The sequence below is a fragment of the Corvus brachyrhynchos genome, unplaced genomic scaffold, assembly GCF_000691975.1.
Source record: "Corvus brachyrhynchos isolate BGI_N302 unplaced genomic scaffold, ASM69197v1 scaffold61, whole genome shotgun sequence".
NCBI classification, from domain to species: domain Eukaryota; kingdom Metazoa; phylum Chordata; class Aves; order Passeriformes; family Corvidae; genus Corvus; species Corvus brachyrhynchos.
Genome location: NW_008236478.1, coordinates 6,567,639 through 6,581,450, shown reverse-complemented (window position 1 = coordinate 6,581,450; position 13,812 = coordinate 6,567,639). Strand labels below are relative to the sequence as shown.

The 13,812-nt window shown below is 37.2% G+C and overlaps 1 protein-coding gene across 2 annotated transcripts in view; it reads left to right on the top strand.

The window, feature by feature from the left end:
• LOC103624628 (gamma-aminobutyric acid receptor subunit pi) overlaps nt 1-13,812 on the top strand; it is a 39,229-nt gene that overhangs the window by 15,376 nt on the left and 10,041 nt on the right. The window contains exons 1-4 of one of the 2 annotated variants that reach the window (XM_017726086.1): nt 691-813; nt 907-1,124; nt 1,763-1,845; nt 6,343-6,480. In XM_017726086.1, the coding sequence (XP_017581575.1) occupies nt 706-813; nt 907-1,124; nt 1,763-1,845; nt 6,343-6,480 (547 nt within the window). In that variant the 5' untranslated portion in view covers nt 691-705. Of the gene's footprint in view, nt 1-690; nt 814-906; nt 1,125-1,762; nt 1,846-6,342; nt 6,481-13,812 lie in introns of those variants that run through there. The other variant, XM_008643923.2, reaches the window with a different exon arrangement.

The following is a 13,812-nucleotide window of genomic DNA, read 5'->3' as shown; positions in this document are numbered from 1 at the left end:
TGTGATTAGACACAGCTGAACTCAGACTGTTTTTCTCTTCTATTGTTGCTGTCATGCAGTGATTTATTCCAGCTGTCTTTAATTTAATTTGTATCATTTGTTTTTGAACAAACTATGAAATGGAATGTACTCTTCTACTTAAAGACCCTCCATTGGTACATAGAAATAAAAAGAAAAAAATCACTAATCAGATAGTCAATATGAGTGTATTAGTAATTAGTAATTATTGGTTACTATTTAGAAAGGGAAAATAAGGTCAGAACTTCATATGAATTTATAATACTGATAAAAACACACCATATAATCAAAAGTTGTTTTAAAAGTGTTAAGAAATAGTGTCATCTTAATGTAGGGCTGCAAGGCATATCTAAATTGAAGGGGAATTGGACTGAGTGCTATGTTCAAGGTCTCGATAAATTTGGTACCACTGTTTCCTTTGTGATGCTAAAAGGAGAAACTGTGCTAAAAGATTCCTTCTCTGTTTCCCTAACTTCTTTTGTCTATCTGAATTTATTCAACTTTTTCCCATGTGTTCTTAAAAAATTCTTTGTTTATTAGCTTATGTGAACAAAATGATGTTTGGAACCACTTACATAAATCATTCTAAAACTTAAAGGTTTACAGAGCCAGATTATCTGCTTATAAATCTCTGATGACTTCAGCTGATTTATACCCCCAGACTTAGGCCATCAGCTTTTACTGTAAATGACCATAAGAACAAAATCTCCCAACCTCACATTGAGTGCTAGAAAATTTGGCAGTACAAGATTCAGTACAGCTGCTCCTGGAGTGCCACGGACATGGAGAATCACGGTTTGTGCCCAGCAGCTGTTTCCATATACTTCTGTAAAAGAGAATACAACACATCCTCTCTTTGCATGATAATGTTGGTTTTTTCTCTTTCAGGACTATACAGCTACCATATTTCTAAGGCAGCGATGGACTGATGAGAGACTTTGTTTTGATGGTAATAAGAGTTTGAGCTTAGATGGTCGACTCGTGGAAATGCTTTGGGTACCAGATACCTTCATAGTTGATTCAAAAAGGTCTTTTCTTCATGATGTCACTGTTGAGAATCGTCTTATAAGGATATACCCTAATGGCACAGTTTTGTATGCTATAAGGTATGTAAATACCACATATCAACATTTATGATTGCATCCAGTTACATTTTAAACTTTACAGGTTCTGCTTAAGAAAATGGTGCTGTTTGTAAAAGTAGAATATGCATGGTCTTGTAGTTTTATGAATGTGTAATATTATTGACCAATATGAATAAATTCTTAAATTTAATGATAGATCTTCTTCCCTAAATAGACCCTTTTGCTTTCATGTAGACCAAACACGGGAATTGCATGTTGCCATTCCAGTTTGCAACGAAGATATCACAGGGGAAAGCAAGCTGTGATGATTGACTTGCATGATTTATTTTGGATTACCCTTTGTAAAATGTTTTGATAAATATAACAAAATCTTAAAATATATTGCAAATAACAAAGGAAAATATGCACTGTAAATGAGAAGGGAGCAAAGGATGGCCTTTTTAGACTGTCACTTAACTCAGTTGTTCTGGAGTGGCTTCTGTTTGGGATACTATTACTCGTGTACATTAGATACCAGTAAATAATAGATTCCCCCCCCCACCCCATAGATATTAGGCTGAAAATATTATTTCAAGCAGGATGCATGGAATTTTTTTATTTTTACTGATGAACAATTTTGTCCCATTAATAATTAGCAAACTGATTTTTTTTTTCCCAAGGATCACCACAACTGTTTCATGCAGCATGGATCTGACTAAATATCCAATGGATAAGCAGACATGTACTTTGCAACTGGAAAGCTGTAAGACACTTAATCCTTATCATTTTTATACAATTAGAAAAATAGGTGTGATCTTTTTCTGCTAGATATTACCAGATTGGCTGAAATTTTCATAGAAGGCAAGGGACATTATGTGACCAGTCCCTGTTGAATTACAGTAGGATCTGTGTGCAAAGATGTGTGCACACATGTGCACATGACATCACTGAAAATAGCGTGGCAGTACTGAAATGCTGCAGTGCTAATTAATGATTAAGCACAATCCCGGGAGATTCTCACAGGCTTGGGTTTGCAGTGCATCCTGCAGTTACTCTCTTGGTCTTCAGAGGGAGTTCTGTGAGCAGGCATTTTCTAGCACAGATGAGATTATTTTTTTTTCCCCTTTCAGAGAGTATGTAATTTTTTCCCCCTGAGATAAAATTCCTTTAGGAAAGAAAGAAAATAAAATAATGCTTATTTGTAAGGCATATACTTCATATTTAATAATTTACTGTTTTCATACTGAAAAAAAATTATTGCATGGACAGTTCTGAGATGGATAGTAACAGATCTTGCTCTGACTTGTTTAATTGTCTCTGTGTCAGTGCCCCGGGAAAAAAAGTCATCAATTGATGGACAAGAGTAAATAACCTTTTTCATTTTATCAAACAATATCCTCATATTTTCTTTGAAATAGGTTCTCTAATACTTTGTAGACATGATTACTTTGCAAACACCCAAGCATGCATTTTTATAGTTAAATGTTCGCTATTATTCAGATGACAAGACTCTAGAAAAGGATTTTTGCATGGGATAACATAGAAAGATAATTGATTCTGTAAGACGAAAATAGATATTTAAAATATATGTCAATACCTGCTCAAAAGATTTTGCAAGGCTTTTCAGTACTTGTAAAGTTTTTTTCTGTATCTTTTTAGAAGTGTGTGTGTGTGTGTGTGTGTGTGTGTTCTTTACCTCTTGTTGGTAATGACCAATTAGATTGCCACAAAATTTCATTTTAGACAGAAACACAAAGGAAATGAACCCAAAACCTTCTTCACACAGGCATCCCTCTAGAATAAGCAGTTTTATGAGATCCATTTAACAAACAGTTTAACAGTGATTTGAATTGGAATTGGGATTTATCTTTATTTTCCTTTGGAAGATCACATTGGTAAATCAATATGTATGGATTTAAATCAACAGTACTGCCTAATGAGTCATTTAGTATTTTCTCTAGTTCCAGAATGAAATACATATCCCCTAGGAATTTACAATTTATTTGACAGGATTAAAAAAAATAAAAAGGAGAATTCCCCATATAATTAAAACCAAGCATTTTTCAGATTGATTCCATCTGCTTTTTCAACAGCACACAAGTGTCTCCTGTCCAAGGGGAAAACACAGTCATGTCACAACAAATGCTCTCATTACTTTGGTGTTTAGTTTTGAGGAAAACAGATAGAAGCAACAAATACAAAAAGGAAAGAGTTGGCCCTGGGCGTTGGCCTTTTTTTGTCAGTGCACTGCAATCCTTTCTTTTGGGTAGGCTGGAAATGTTTTTTTTTTTTTTCCCGATGTGATAATCTGTGTTAATTTACAGATGAATAATGTCATCATCCTAGCATACTGCTTGCCAAGACCATCACCTGGGTTTAAAAATTGTGAATGCAGACATGCACACACATCTGCACAAATATTGATGTTTATAAATAAAATGTAAAATCTATGGCAAATATTTGAGCTGAAACAAAGTGTTAGGTTTTTATTAAGAGATTATTTATATAAAGACAAATATGTCATGATATTATGAAGTAATGGCTTTACACTGCAGAATCCCCAGTGACCTTTACAACATACTATTCTGCTACTGCTAGTTAGTAACTTTAATTATACTTTCTACATGGCAAAAAGCATTTTGGCCAACATGCCTGTTGGTTTTTTGCCTGTTATTGCAACCCTTTAGAAGGTAATGCTGGCATATGTCAGGAAACAGAGAATTGCCACTCTGAGTCTCTGTTGATATGGGTGCTGTGACATTTGGGAAACTGGAGGGTTCCTGTCTTGGTTGGTGCTGCTTGAGAGGGGGTTCCTGCTCTCTGCCATGTGGCAGGGAACACCACCACACATCCTTGCTGGGCTGAAGGGCTTGTCCTCATTTTTCCCCCACACAGACCTCCAGATCAAATACATATTCACGTCTTGGGCCCATCTCTGAAATTTTATTTCCTTTTTGAACTTGTCCTTTACCATTTATTCAGTGAAGAGCCATGTGAAGGCACTTAACTTGTGCTTGACAATCAGTGAAAATTAAAATTAGCAACAGAAAGGTAAAGAAACTAATTTGTATTAGGCATTATGAATGTTTAATCCCAAATTTACTATTCCTGTAGTTAACCCTGTTGACATTAGCAGCTCATACTGTATCAACAATGTACAGGAATGAGACATTCTGGGCCTGAGGAATTAGTTAGGATAAAAACTCAGTGTCACATAAAGAGAATAGAGATTACTTGTAAAAGCTGAATAACATGGGCTTAAGGATTTTGTCTCTATAAACTTATGAAATGTTTTATAATTAGTAAAACATTAATCCCCCGAATAAAGAACAACTTTGCACAGAGGGAGCACTGTGCTATTTAACTTTACTGACTATTGGGAAGGCTCTCTGAATAAAAATTCTTCTTAAGAGTTTTGGAATTATTATTCCCAAAGAATTTTCATAGGAAGTATCACCAAAACCTACTAATTGTTCAGCTAATGAGAATATTTTGGAACAAAAGCAACATAACCTCTGTTTCAAGATATGCTTGTTATCATTCATGTGGGCACCAAAAACTTCTCCTGTCTCATGCAACTTGGAAGGCTGAATATCTTATAAAAACAAAAAGGAATTTTCTGTGGTACTTTCTAGTTCTTTGGACTTTTTAAATGTCTGCAGTTCATTTATACTGAAAGGAAGTAAAAGGAATCCATGTCTGGAGTCATGCATAAAAACTGGTTCTATGAACCTCCTTGTTTTGACTAAGGACAATGCAATCGTTTGTTTATAGAGACTGTTACTTCTATTTTACATCTCACAAATCTGGGAAATTTCCCAGCATGTGGTTTTAGGGAATTGAAAACTTAGCTTGGATGCATATGCTTTTGGCTTAGTCTTTTGACACAAAATTTTTTCGGCTTTAATTGCTATAAATGTGATAATGTGAGCAAAGACTCCAAGCCATGATACCTTTTCATATAACTGCCAGTGACAGTGAAAACAAAATATACATTTAAAGAATGAGCAGAGAAAGAATTTTCAGGTGAAATTATCATTTTAATAGGTAACCAGCCCAGTGTTTCCTTACAATAAAATTTCTGAAATCCTGTTTTTCCTACATGAGACGGCTGGAGAAATCAGTTCTGTTTTTATTATTGCAAGAAAAAACCCCCAAAACTTAAAAATATTAAAAGGCAGTTTAAAAAAAAATTGAATACATCTCTTTTTTCTGCAATTCTAGAGCTTGCTTTGTTTTGCAGCGTATACCCTTGTGCAATGTATTGTGTTATTGTCTCACTTGTAATTTACTTACAGTTGACTGAAGTCTAAAAATAATCATCTGCTCATGTTTCTGTTCCCTAAGCTGAGCTATTAACTTGCACAATATAAATCTGTCAAATACAAGAATGATTAATCTAAGCAAGCTAAAGAAAAAAGATGTTCAAATGCTCCCTGTTAACATGTAAATTACATTAACATAATCTTGAATTAATCATATACACTAGTCTGTAAAGTGGCTGCCTTTTATATGATGGGGAAAAGCTGCAGAGGTATTTTAGTTATGATTGTGCTGCACATTGACAAGTGTGTGCAAAATACAGTTGCCTTCTGATAGATGATTCATCCCGCTCCTAATTACTACTTGAAGGTTAAGAGGAAACCTCCTGGGGCCCCTGAAGCATGCCATGCTGTTGAGCCTGCAGAAACATCAGCTTCTAAGCTGGTGTCCTTGGCAAGCATCTGAGCTCCTAAGCCAAAACCTTGTCCCAAGTGATGATTCAGGCTCAGGTCGGAGCACAGCACCAGTGAGCAGCAGCTCTGCTGCTCTCCTCATCCCTTCATCTCTGTGGGAATGGGGACCAAATGCACTGCACCGAGAAGCAGCATCTTGGGATGCAACTCATGGCACATTTCATGTGTAGTCAAAATGCTGGCAAGTGCTGTAATTCATAAAAGCTCTATTTTCTTAGAGCCTGGTAGATTTTGCCTTTAGCATACCAGGTGGTACTAATCTATTTTATTAGTTGTCATCTGTACTGAAATAGAAGATATGGAAAGACCAGCTCCAGTAATGTGAGCTTTTAACTTACAAGACTTAGCATGTTTTTGGACATTTTGTCATGAACAAGCATTACAGTCTGCTGAAACCCATCATTGTTTATGTTTAATTGTACTTTCAGGCACAAAAATAAGAAATAGCTGAACCATAAGTGTGCCCAACACAAATCAATTATTGTGTAAAATAAACACTGTTGTTGGCTTGTGTGTCACTACAGGGGGTTATAACATCAACGATGTCACATTTTACTGGACCAGAGGAAATGATTCAGTTCGAGGTTTGGACACACTCCAGCTAGCACAGTACACAGTAGAAGACCACTTTACCTCTGTATCTGAAGCTGTGTATGAGACAGGTAAAAACACCCTTTTAACACTTTCTAGGTGCAGTTTGGACTATGGCTTTGGAAACAGAGCAGCATCAGGGAACTGAGCACACTGCTTTCTGTTAGCATTACAGTTTTGATGTTCTAATAATTACATTCTTGAAGCCATAAATACTTTTCCAGATGTTACTAGCAGAGAACCGGCTAATGTAAAGACTGAGCATTTTCTTGGAGGCCACACATTATCTAAACAATTATAAACATGAAACTACTGCTTCTTCCACGTAATGTCAGGGAGAGCTCTTGTGAAGGAAGAGGAGCATATAAATGGGCATTTAAATTGGACACAGACCGGGGACGTCGGGAAACCCAGCTCGCATCAGCCATTCTTTATAAGTCATTCTGGCTTTATAAGGCACGTCAAAACCCTCTATTCATCTGTGGAAATTCCAAGAATATGCTGGGTGCTTTAACAGCTGCAGGAAGTTGAGTTTCATGGCTACTGCTTGTAGGAGTTTCTGTGGCAGCCTCTACCCAGCCTGGTGGGCAGCAGGGAGCAGAGTGCCCGACCTGAGGTTCCTCTGCCCAGGGAAGGGTCGGGAGTGTTTCCACAGACCTGCTCGTGTGCCGAGCTTAGGAAACTGCTGCAGAAAGTTTCCTCTAACTGCAGGACCTAACCTCAGGAAACAGTGTGCTCCTGTTTGTTTTCCAGAGATTTTGAAAGGGATTTCAGAGAGTTCAAGACCTGCCAAATCTTTATGTTGTTTCAGTTGCTCTTAGGTCCTTCCTTGCTGCTCTTTAGTGTGTACCTGGTTTCTCTTCTGCCCAAGTCAGCACACCCACTCAAGGGGTGATCTTTAAATCAAGACACACACATCCTTCAAAACTGCAGTTTCCCAGAGGATATGTTTCCAATTCTGAATCACAGAAATATAGTTTCTCTATTTCATTATCGAGTATTTCTGCTTTAATAACACAACACAGAGAAACTTGTGATCTAATTTCTGATGGTAATTCAGGCTAAAAAAATCAAAGTTCTCTAAATGGATGCAAAAGTAGAAATTAAATACATACCAGCAAGCTCTAGGGTCACAGAGTTTCTTGCTACTTACATAAGTGACATCTGCTTGCCCTGCTCCTCTTTACAGCTTCTGGGTAAGCAGCATCAGGTTCAATCAAAGAAGAAAAATCCTTTACTGCTGTTCTGCCCAGAAGGGTATTAGGACCTGTTCACCATACAGGAAAGTGGAAGAAGAACTTGGTTAATTCATATCACATTCTATCACAGAATCAGGACTTTAAATTAGACAAAAAAAGTTTGGTTGTTTTGTTTGGTTTCTTTGTTTGTTTTGGTTGGTTTTTAGTTTTGTTTTACCTGAACAGACCAATTGCCAATTAGAGTTGAAGAGGCATGATCAGATGAACTGTACTCTTCTTCCAGTAAGTGATGCTGTCTTCCTCCCTTTTTGTTGGCAGGAATCATATGTGTGAAGTCAAAAGCCATTTTTTGTTTAAATTACACATTTTAACACATGCAACTTAATTCGATTAAAATTTCTCCCACCTGCTTGTTTCAGTTCTCCTGTTCAAGAAAGCCGTGTTATCAAGTGCTGTGCAGTACTTTCAAAATTAAATCTCTTAATCCTCTTAATTTTCTACCGAGTCATTCTGAACTAGGTGCTATTTTCTACAGATTTTTTTGGAAAGCAGTGCCTACTGTAGGCCATATTAAAAGAGAAAACAACCAGATTATGGAGCTGTGTAATCAATTTTGAAATGAAAAACTATGCTTTGCATTTCCTCAGCACCATTAATAGATATGAGAGTATTTTATAAATAACAATTACATGATAAATAACAGCTATTTATAACCACTACAATTCAAAGGGCTAAAGCTGAAGTTATGAGAGAAGAGCTGTGTGTAATATTTCCTAACACGGCAAAAAAAGCAATCAGGGTTTGATACTCTGTGAACTTGAACAGACAGTACAGCTGCTGTGAAATATTGTACAGCAGTGCAAAACCCAAGTTCACGTACAGTCACTGACAGAGCCAAATTTAAAATGCAGTCAGCAAAATTCCTGCATAAGTAACTTCAGTAAATTTAAGAAAAGGACACTGTGGATTAATCTTGTTTGTAGAACAGCATGTATCACATAATAGTAATCACATTATTGTAATCACATAATAGTAAGTCACTTTGAATAATGTTAGCTAGACTGCTGGCTAGGGTTTGGTGTTGATTTTGTTTTGGTACAGAACAATTTCATTTTGGACGTGGGTAATTTAATTGTGAGAACCATTCCCTACATGTCTTTAACTATAGCCCTCATTCTTCATACACTGATAAACTCTTGGACTCCCAAACCATGTTATCTGCATCCGTGGCTGCTGGGTTTTTATTTTAGCTGTCCAGCCAACACCACCTGCATTCTCAGAGTAATAAATACTAATAGAAAAAGCTTGCTTTTCTTACTGGAAAAATATAAAAGCAATGAAGGACTGTTACAGTGTAGCTTTTTGTATAAATAATCATAGCAATAAGGCTGGAATACTCTTTAAAAATTCATTTAATCTATTCTCATGTCACAAGACAAGGTCATCTGTATCTGCAGCCTACTTCCTGACAGATGTTTCTAGGAGTAAGTCAGACAAACCTCCAAAGTGTCTGCTTCACAGCCTTCCTAGATGATTTTTTTTCCTGGTTTTTATTATATGCATATTTTCCTCATGTCTAATCTTGATCTCCCTTGCTGCATTTCAAACCCATTATGTGGATATTGAAGAAAAATGTCCTGCTATTTTTCAGCAGTCTTTTCACTGTTTCAAGACTGTTTTATCTTTTCTTAGACCAACAATTTTCCTCTTTTTAAATTCATATAAGCAATTTTCTAGATATACTCTCTTTGCTATTGTTTTCCCATTGAATTATCATCTCTTTGCTGATGAGCAGCACCCTAAAATGGGTACCCTGTTGCCATTAGATATCCTCTGAGGATGGAAGGGGTTACTTAATGTGTTTCATGAATCTGTTCCTCTTTATCCATTCTAGGCTGATATTTGTCTTTCTTGCAGAAAATCATCATGCATTTTTGCCCGTCTTCAGCTAGTGATTCCTCCAAGTTCTCTGACTCCTTTATTGCCCTGTAACCACATATTCCCTGAGCTCTGGGAGCTGGTGATTCCTATCTGTGTGCAGGACCTCATACTGGTTGAATTCCATTGTTTTACTTGGGTTAGGATAGTTGGTGAGATATTTTTGAACTCTAATCCTGTTCTCCAGCATGCTAACATAACTCCACTCCTAACACACTCTTGGTATGTCATCATGTTAGGGAGCAGTTGTGGGCACAGGACAGACCCCATGTGTTCCCACTTGATAAATGCTTCTACTTTCACAGCAAACGAAAGCTAATTAATCTCAATTTCTATTTTTAGTTGGAGAAAGAAGCAAAAATGTAATTTCAAACTTCGTGCTAATTGGCTGTTGATAGCTTTTTTTACAGCATCTTTCCTTAAGTCTTGCTCTCACTCCTCAGCCCTCCGTCTAATCTAATGCTGAGTCTTCAGCCCAGAAGGCAGGGAGAGACATGTCAGGCAGGCAGGGCTCTCAGTGCACGTCCCCACTTTAAAAATTTCAAGTCAACAAATTGGCATATTCAAATGGTATTATTTTGGCAGAACAGAAGGAAAGAAGAGACAGAAGCATAAGTTAAGTCTCTACTCCTTGATGCATAAAGACAAGATATTTGCTCTGTTAAGAAGACTGCAAAGGGAGCTGGCTGCTGTTCTTGTCTGCAGTCACTGCCAGGGTTGTCATGTCTGTCTCAAATCCTGCTTTAGCCTCCCTGGGCTAGAGGCCTGTCAGCCCTTGTGTGGCTGTGCAGTGCTGGAGCTCTGTGGTTCCCTGGCCACTGCAGGTTATCAGCTTCTCAGGGGGGATGTCACAGCTGAGCCAGTGAGGAGTTGTTCTCATTTATAATTATTGGTCTGAAATCAAAATGTATACAAACTGTACATAGATTATATAAAGTTTGTGTAAGAGTGCATGTTCATCAGTTACAGTCTCTCTCTAAATAGAAGCACTGCCTTGCTTTGTCCTACAGGGTCGGTCATCTGCAATTTCCCAAGGTTCAGGAGATTATTTAGTTAATAATCAAGTTTTTCTAGGTTTTTCAGTACTTCTCTTCAGGTATGGCACACTGAATAACTTTCCCTGTTCCCTTTATCAGTTCTTTTATAGTCTGCAATTGCTCTCCAATTGTTGCTTCTGAGAACATATTTTTTGCCATACAGGGCTCACAAAGAATCCCAGAACTGTATTCAGTAATAATCTTACCTGGTGAGTCTTCAGTCAGCCTCACCTAAGATTCAAACAATTACCTGTGGGTATCTGTCTGCTACGATGTTATGTTCAATTTACCTGTCTGAGCTCGTAGCATCCCTCTGAGTTGATGCTGAAAAGTTTTCCATCATGAATTGTTTCTGAGATACTTCTGCAATGTAGAACATTTTAGAAAGAAAACAATTTTGGAAATTTTGAAAAAGTTACAGTAACATAAGCCTATATGGAAATGCAATGAGTGGAGAGAATATCAAGGATATTAGGAAGCAATCTTTATTAACTCCTTTGAAGTTCTTTATAGCATAGACATAAATACACCTGAACACTTGGAAAACTTTCTGTGGCATAATTTTTTTCTGTTTGTTTTGTTTGCGGGGTTTTTTTTTATTTTTTTTTATTTATTTTATTTTTTTTATTTTTTTTGTTGTTGTTTGTTTGGTTTTTTTTTTTGGTTGGTTTTTTTTTTTGGTTGGTTTTTTTAGTAGGTAAGCTAAATATATGTGCACGCATGCACTACATGAAAGGGTTTGTTTCATTCTTAAGAAATCTGAATTTCAAGTTTATTTTTTGTGAAGCATTTCCATGAAGATGAAACACATGTTGAGAAGCCTGGCCTGAGCTTTCATTTCCTTTAGTTCACCTCTGAAAAGCAAGTAGGAAAAGAGGTAGTTTATAAGATCTAGACAGAAGGACAGAAGACTGTTTTTTCTCTGAGGGAGGGACAAAGGAGCTGTAATAACATATTAGCAATATATATTGGCACCCTTAGCATCCTGCAACAGTTGGAGAATTGCACAACTTACTTATTGTGTAAAAGTGGGGACATACTGATTTCTCACTGCCTATGTTTGTTATAACCAAGCAATAAAAAAATTTTATACTGAAAACTACACTTTCAGTGTATAGTTAAACCAGTAAAATCTATTTTAGGCTCACCTATCCTCTGCCCTTAAAAGACACAAGAGAAGAAAATGATGCATTGGTAGAGTTACACTGACGTGCTTGTGTGAGTTGTACATCACACATTTTAGCAGACACCCAAGGGGTCAGCATAAATAATTCATGAGAGAGAAAAGGATGCTCTTTGTGCCTGGCTGCACACCCCTGTGCAGGACACCAAAGTGCTTCTTACATAAAGAGTGATGTGGAGCAGTCTTTTACTGGAGTAGAGTTCAGCAGAAATGGTTGTGGGGAAGATGGTCCCATCCCAAAACACCTGGAGTGGAAATTAGGAACTGCTGACAGTATTTACAGAGAATTAGTCCTTCCTTAGGTGCCTCTGCTGGGACCATTCACTGGCCAGAGATGCTGCAGGAAAGAGCAGAGATGCAGCATTCTGCCACCAGCTGGAAACAGATGCTATGGAAAAATGGGATAATCAGAAAATGAATGACCTAGGGTGAAAAGGAAGCTTATTTAGGCTTATCTATTTCTCAAGAAGTGCAGCAATAGTCATTGCTGATAGAATCACCAGTGGCAAGTCTATATGAAGTGTTTGAAAATCAGAACTGTAAATTGGAATATTATTTTAAAAGCCAAACTTCAATGGCAGGTTATAAAATGAGATAAACTAGTTTTTATTGCCTTCAGAAAGATCTGACAGACCTAGACCTAGACCTGCTCAGCTACTGAGAAAGAGCCTGTGCTGGTATAATTTTTATGACACTGTAATAAAAGTGGTCAGCTGGACTTTTTTCTACTTTTTAGGGTACTTAGCAGTAGAGAGGGTTACAGTAGGTATGGAGACAGTCATCTGCTCTCTGGGCTTGTTCTTCATCTACAAGATAGAGCTACTGTCTGTACTTCTGCCCTCTGGTAAATTCTATAAAGCCCAAATTACTCAGCTTAATGTTCCTTTGCTGTGCGGTCAGTTAAGTAGAATACCTCACCTTCTGTCTGAGAATACCTCACCTCTCTATTTTGGCGTGTTTAGATTGTATATATTGACAGTCATTTAAGTTCAGGTTCATCTGAGAAACTGTTACACAGAGTAATTCAATACTTTGGTAAGTGCTAATGCTGTGCCTTTGCTGCAGTTAGCTATCTGCACAGAAATTATTTCCATCACATTAGCAAATTTAAATCAGAGTAGTCTCACACTGAGGTAACACTCATCATGGGCCAGAAACTTGAATGAAGAAATATACATTCATTTAAATGCAAGTATTTTGTTGTCAAGCAAGGGGCAAACTTGACAGTTTTGAGGAGTTAATTTGAGCTGTACTTGAGCTAACCCTAGTAAAGTCAGGACTAGGAGTACATGAACCTGTTTCAATTTTGATCTGGCTGATAGCACCATGGTCTCAGATGCGCCAGACAAAGGCAATGAGATCCAGCATTACCCTGTCATATGCAGCTCACGCAACAGGAGCAGCAAATCTGTTCATTTTACAGATGATAACTTTTGGTACATGTGTGGTGTAGATAAAAAAGGGACTGCAATATTTCCCTATCTTCATTTTATCCCATTGCTCATTCCTTTAGCATGGTAAGTATGCACTGAAGACTTTTTCTTGACTACTGCTTCTTTCAGTTTATTACAGGAGGAGCTCTGATGAATTCTATATATAGGTTGCTTCAAAATTTCCATTATAAAAGCTCTTCTGAACTCTTTAGAGAAATGCTGACACTATTATTATCATGTCCATGATGTGTCTTTTGATTCTGGCAAGAAGAAAGCCTTAAGGTTAGAGAAATGCCTCCTTGTTGTTCCCCAAAAAGCCACTCAGCTATAAGCTGTTACACTTCTATTTCTCTTTGTTCACAATACTTCAGAAATTTCTGGCATCAGAAAAAATAATAACACCAGAATATTCAAAGGATTTTTCTACGCTTGGAAATTGCAGCAAAGTGGCAAACTGTGGCTTTTAAGTTTGGTGTTTTGAACTAACTTCCCATGTACACACTTGACTTTTATACTGAGGTAAATAGAGATACAGTTGTAGGGCACTAACAAGGAGAGGGTGTTATTGTATGGCTGTTTGGCTGTTTTAGAGTTTTCCTTCTAACAGCTGGTT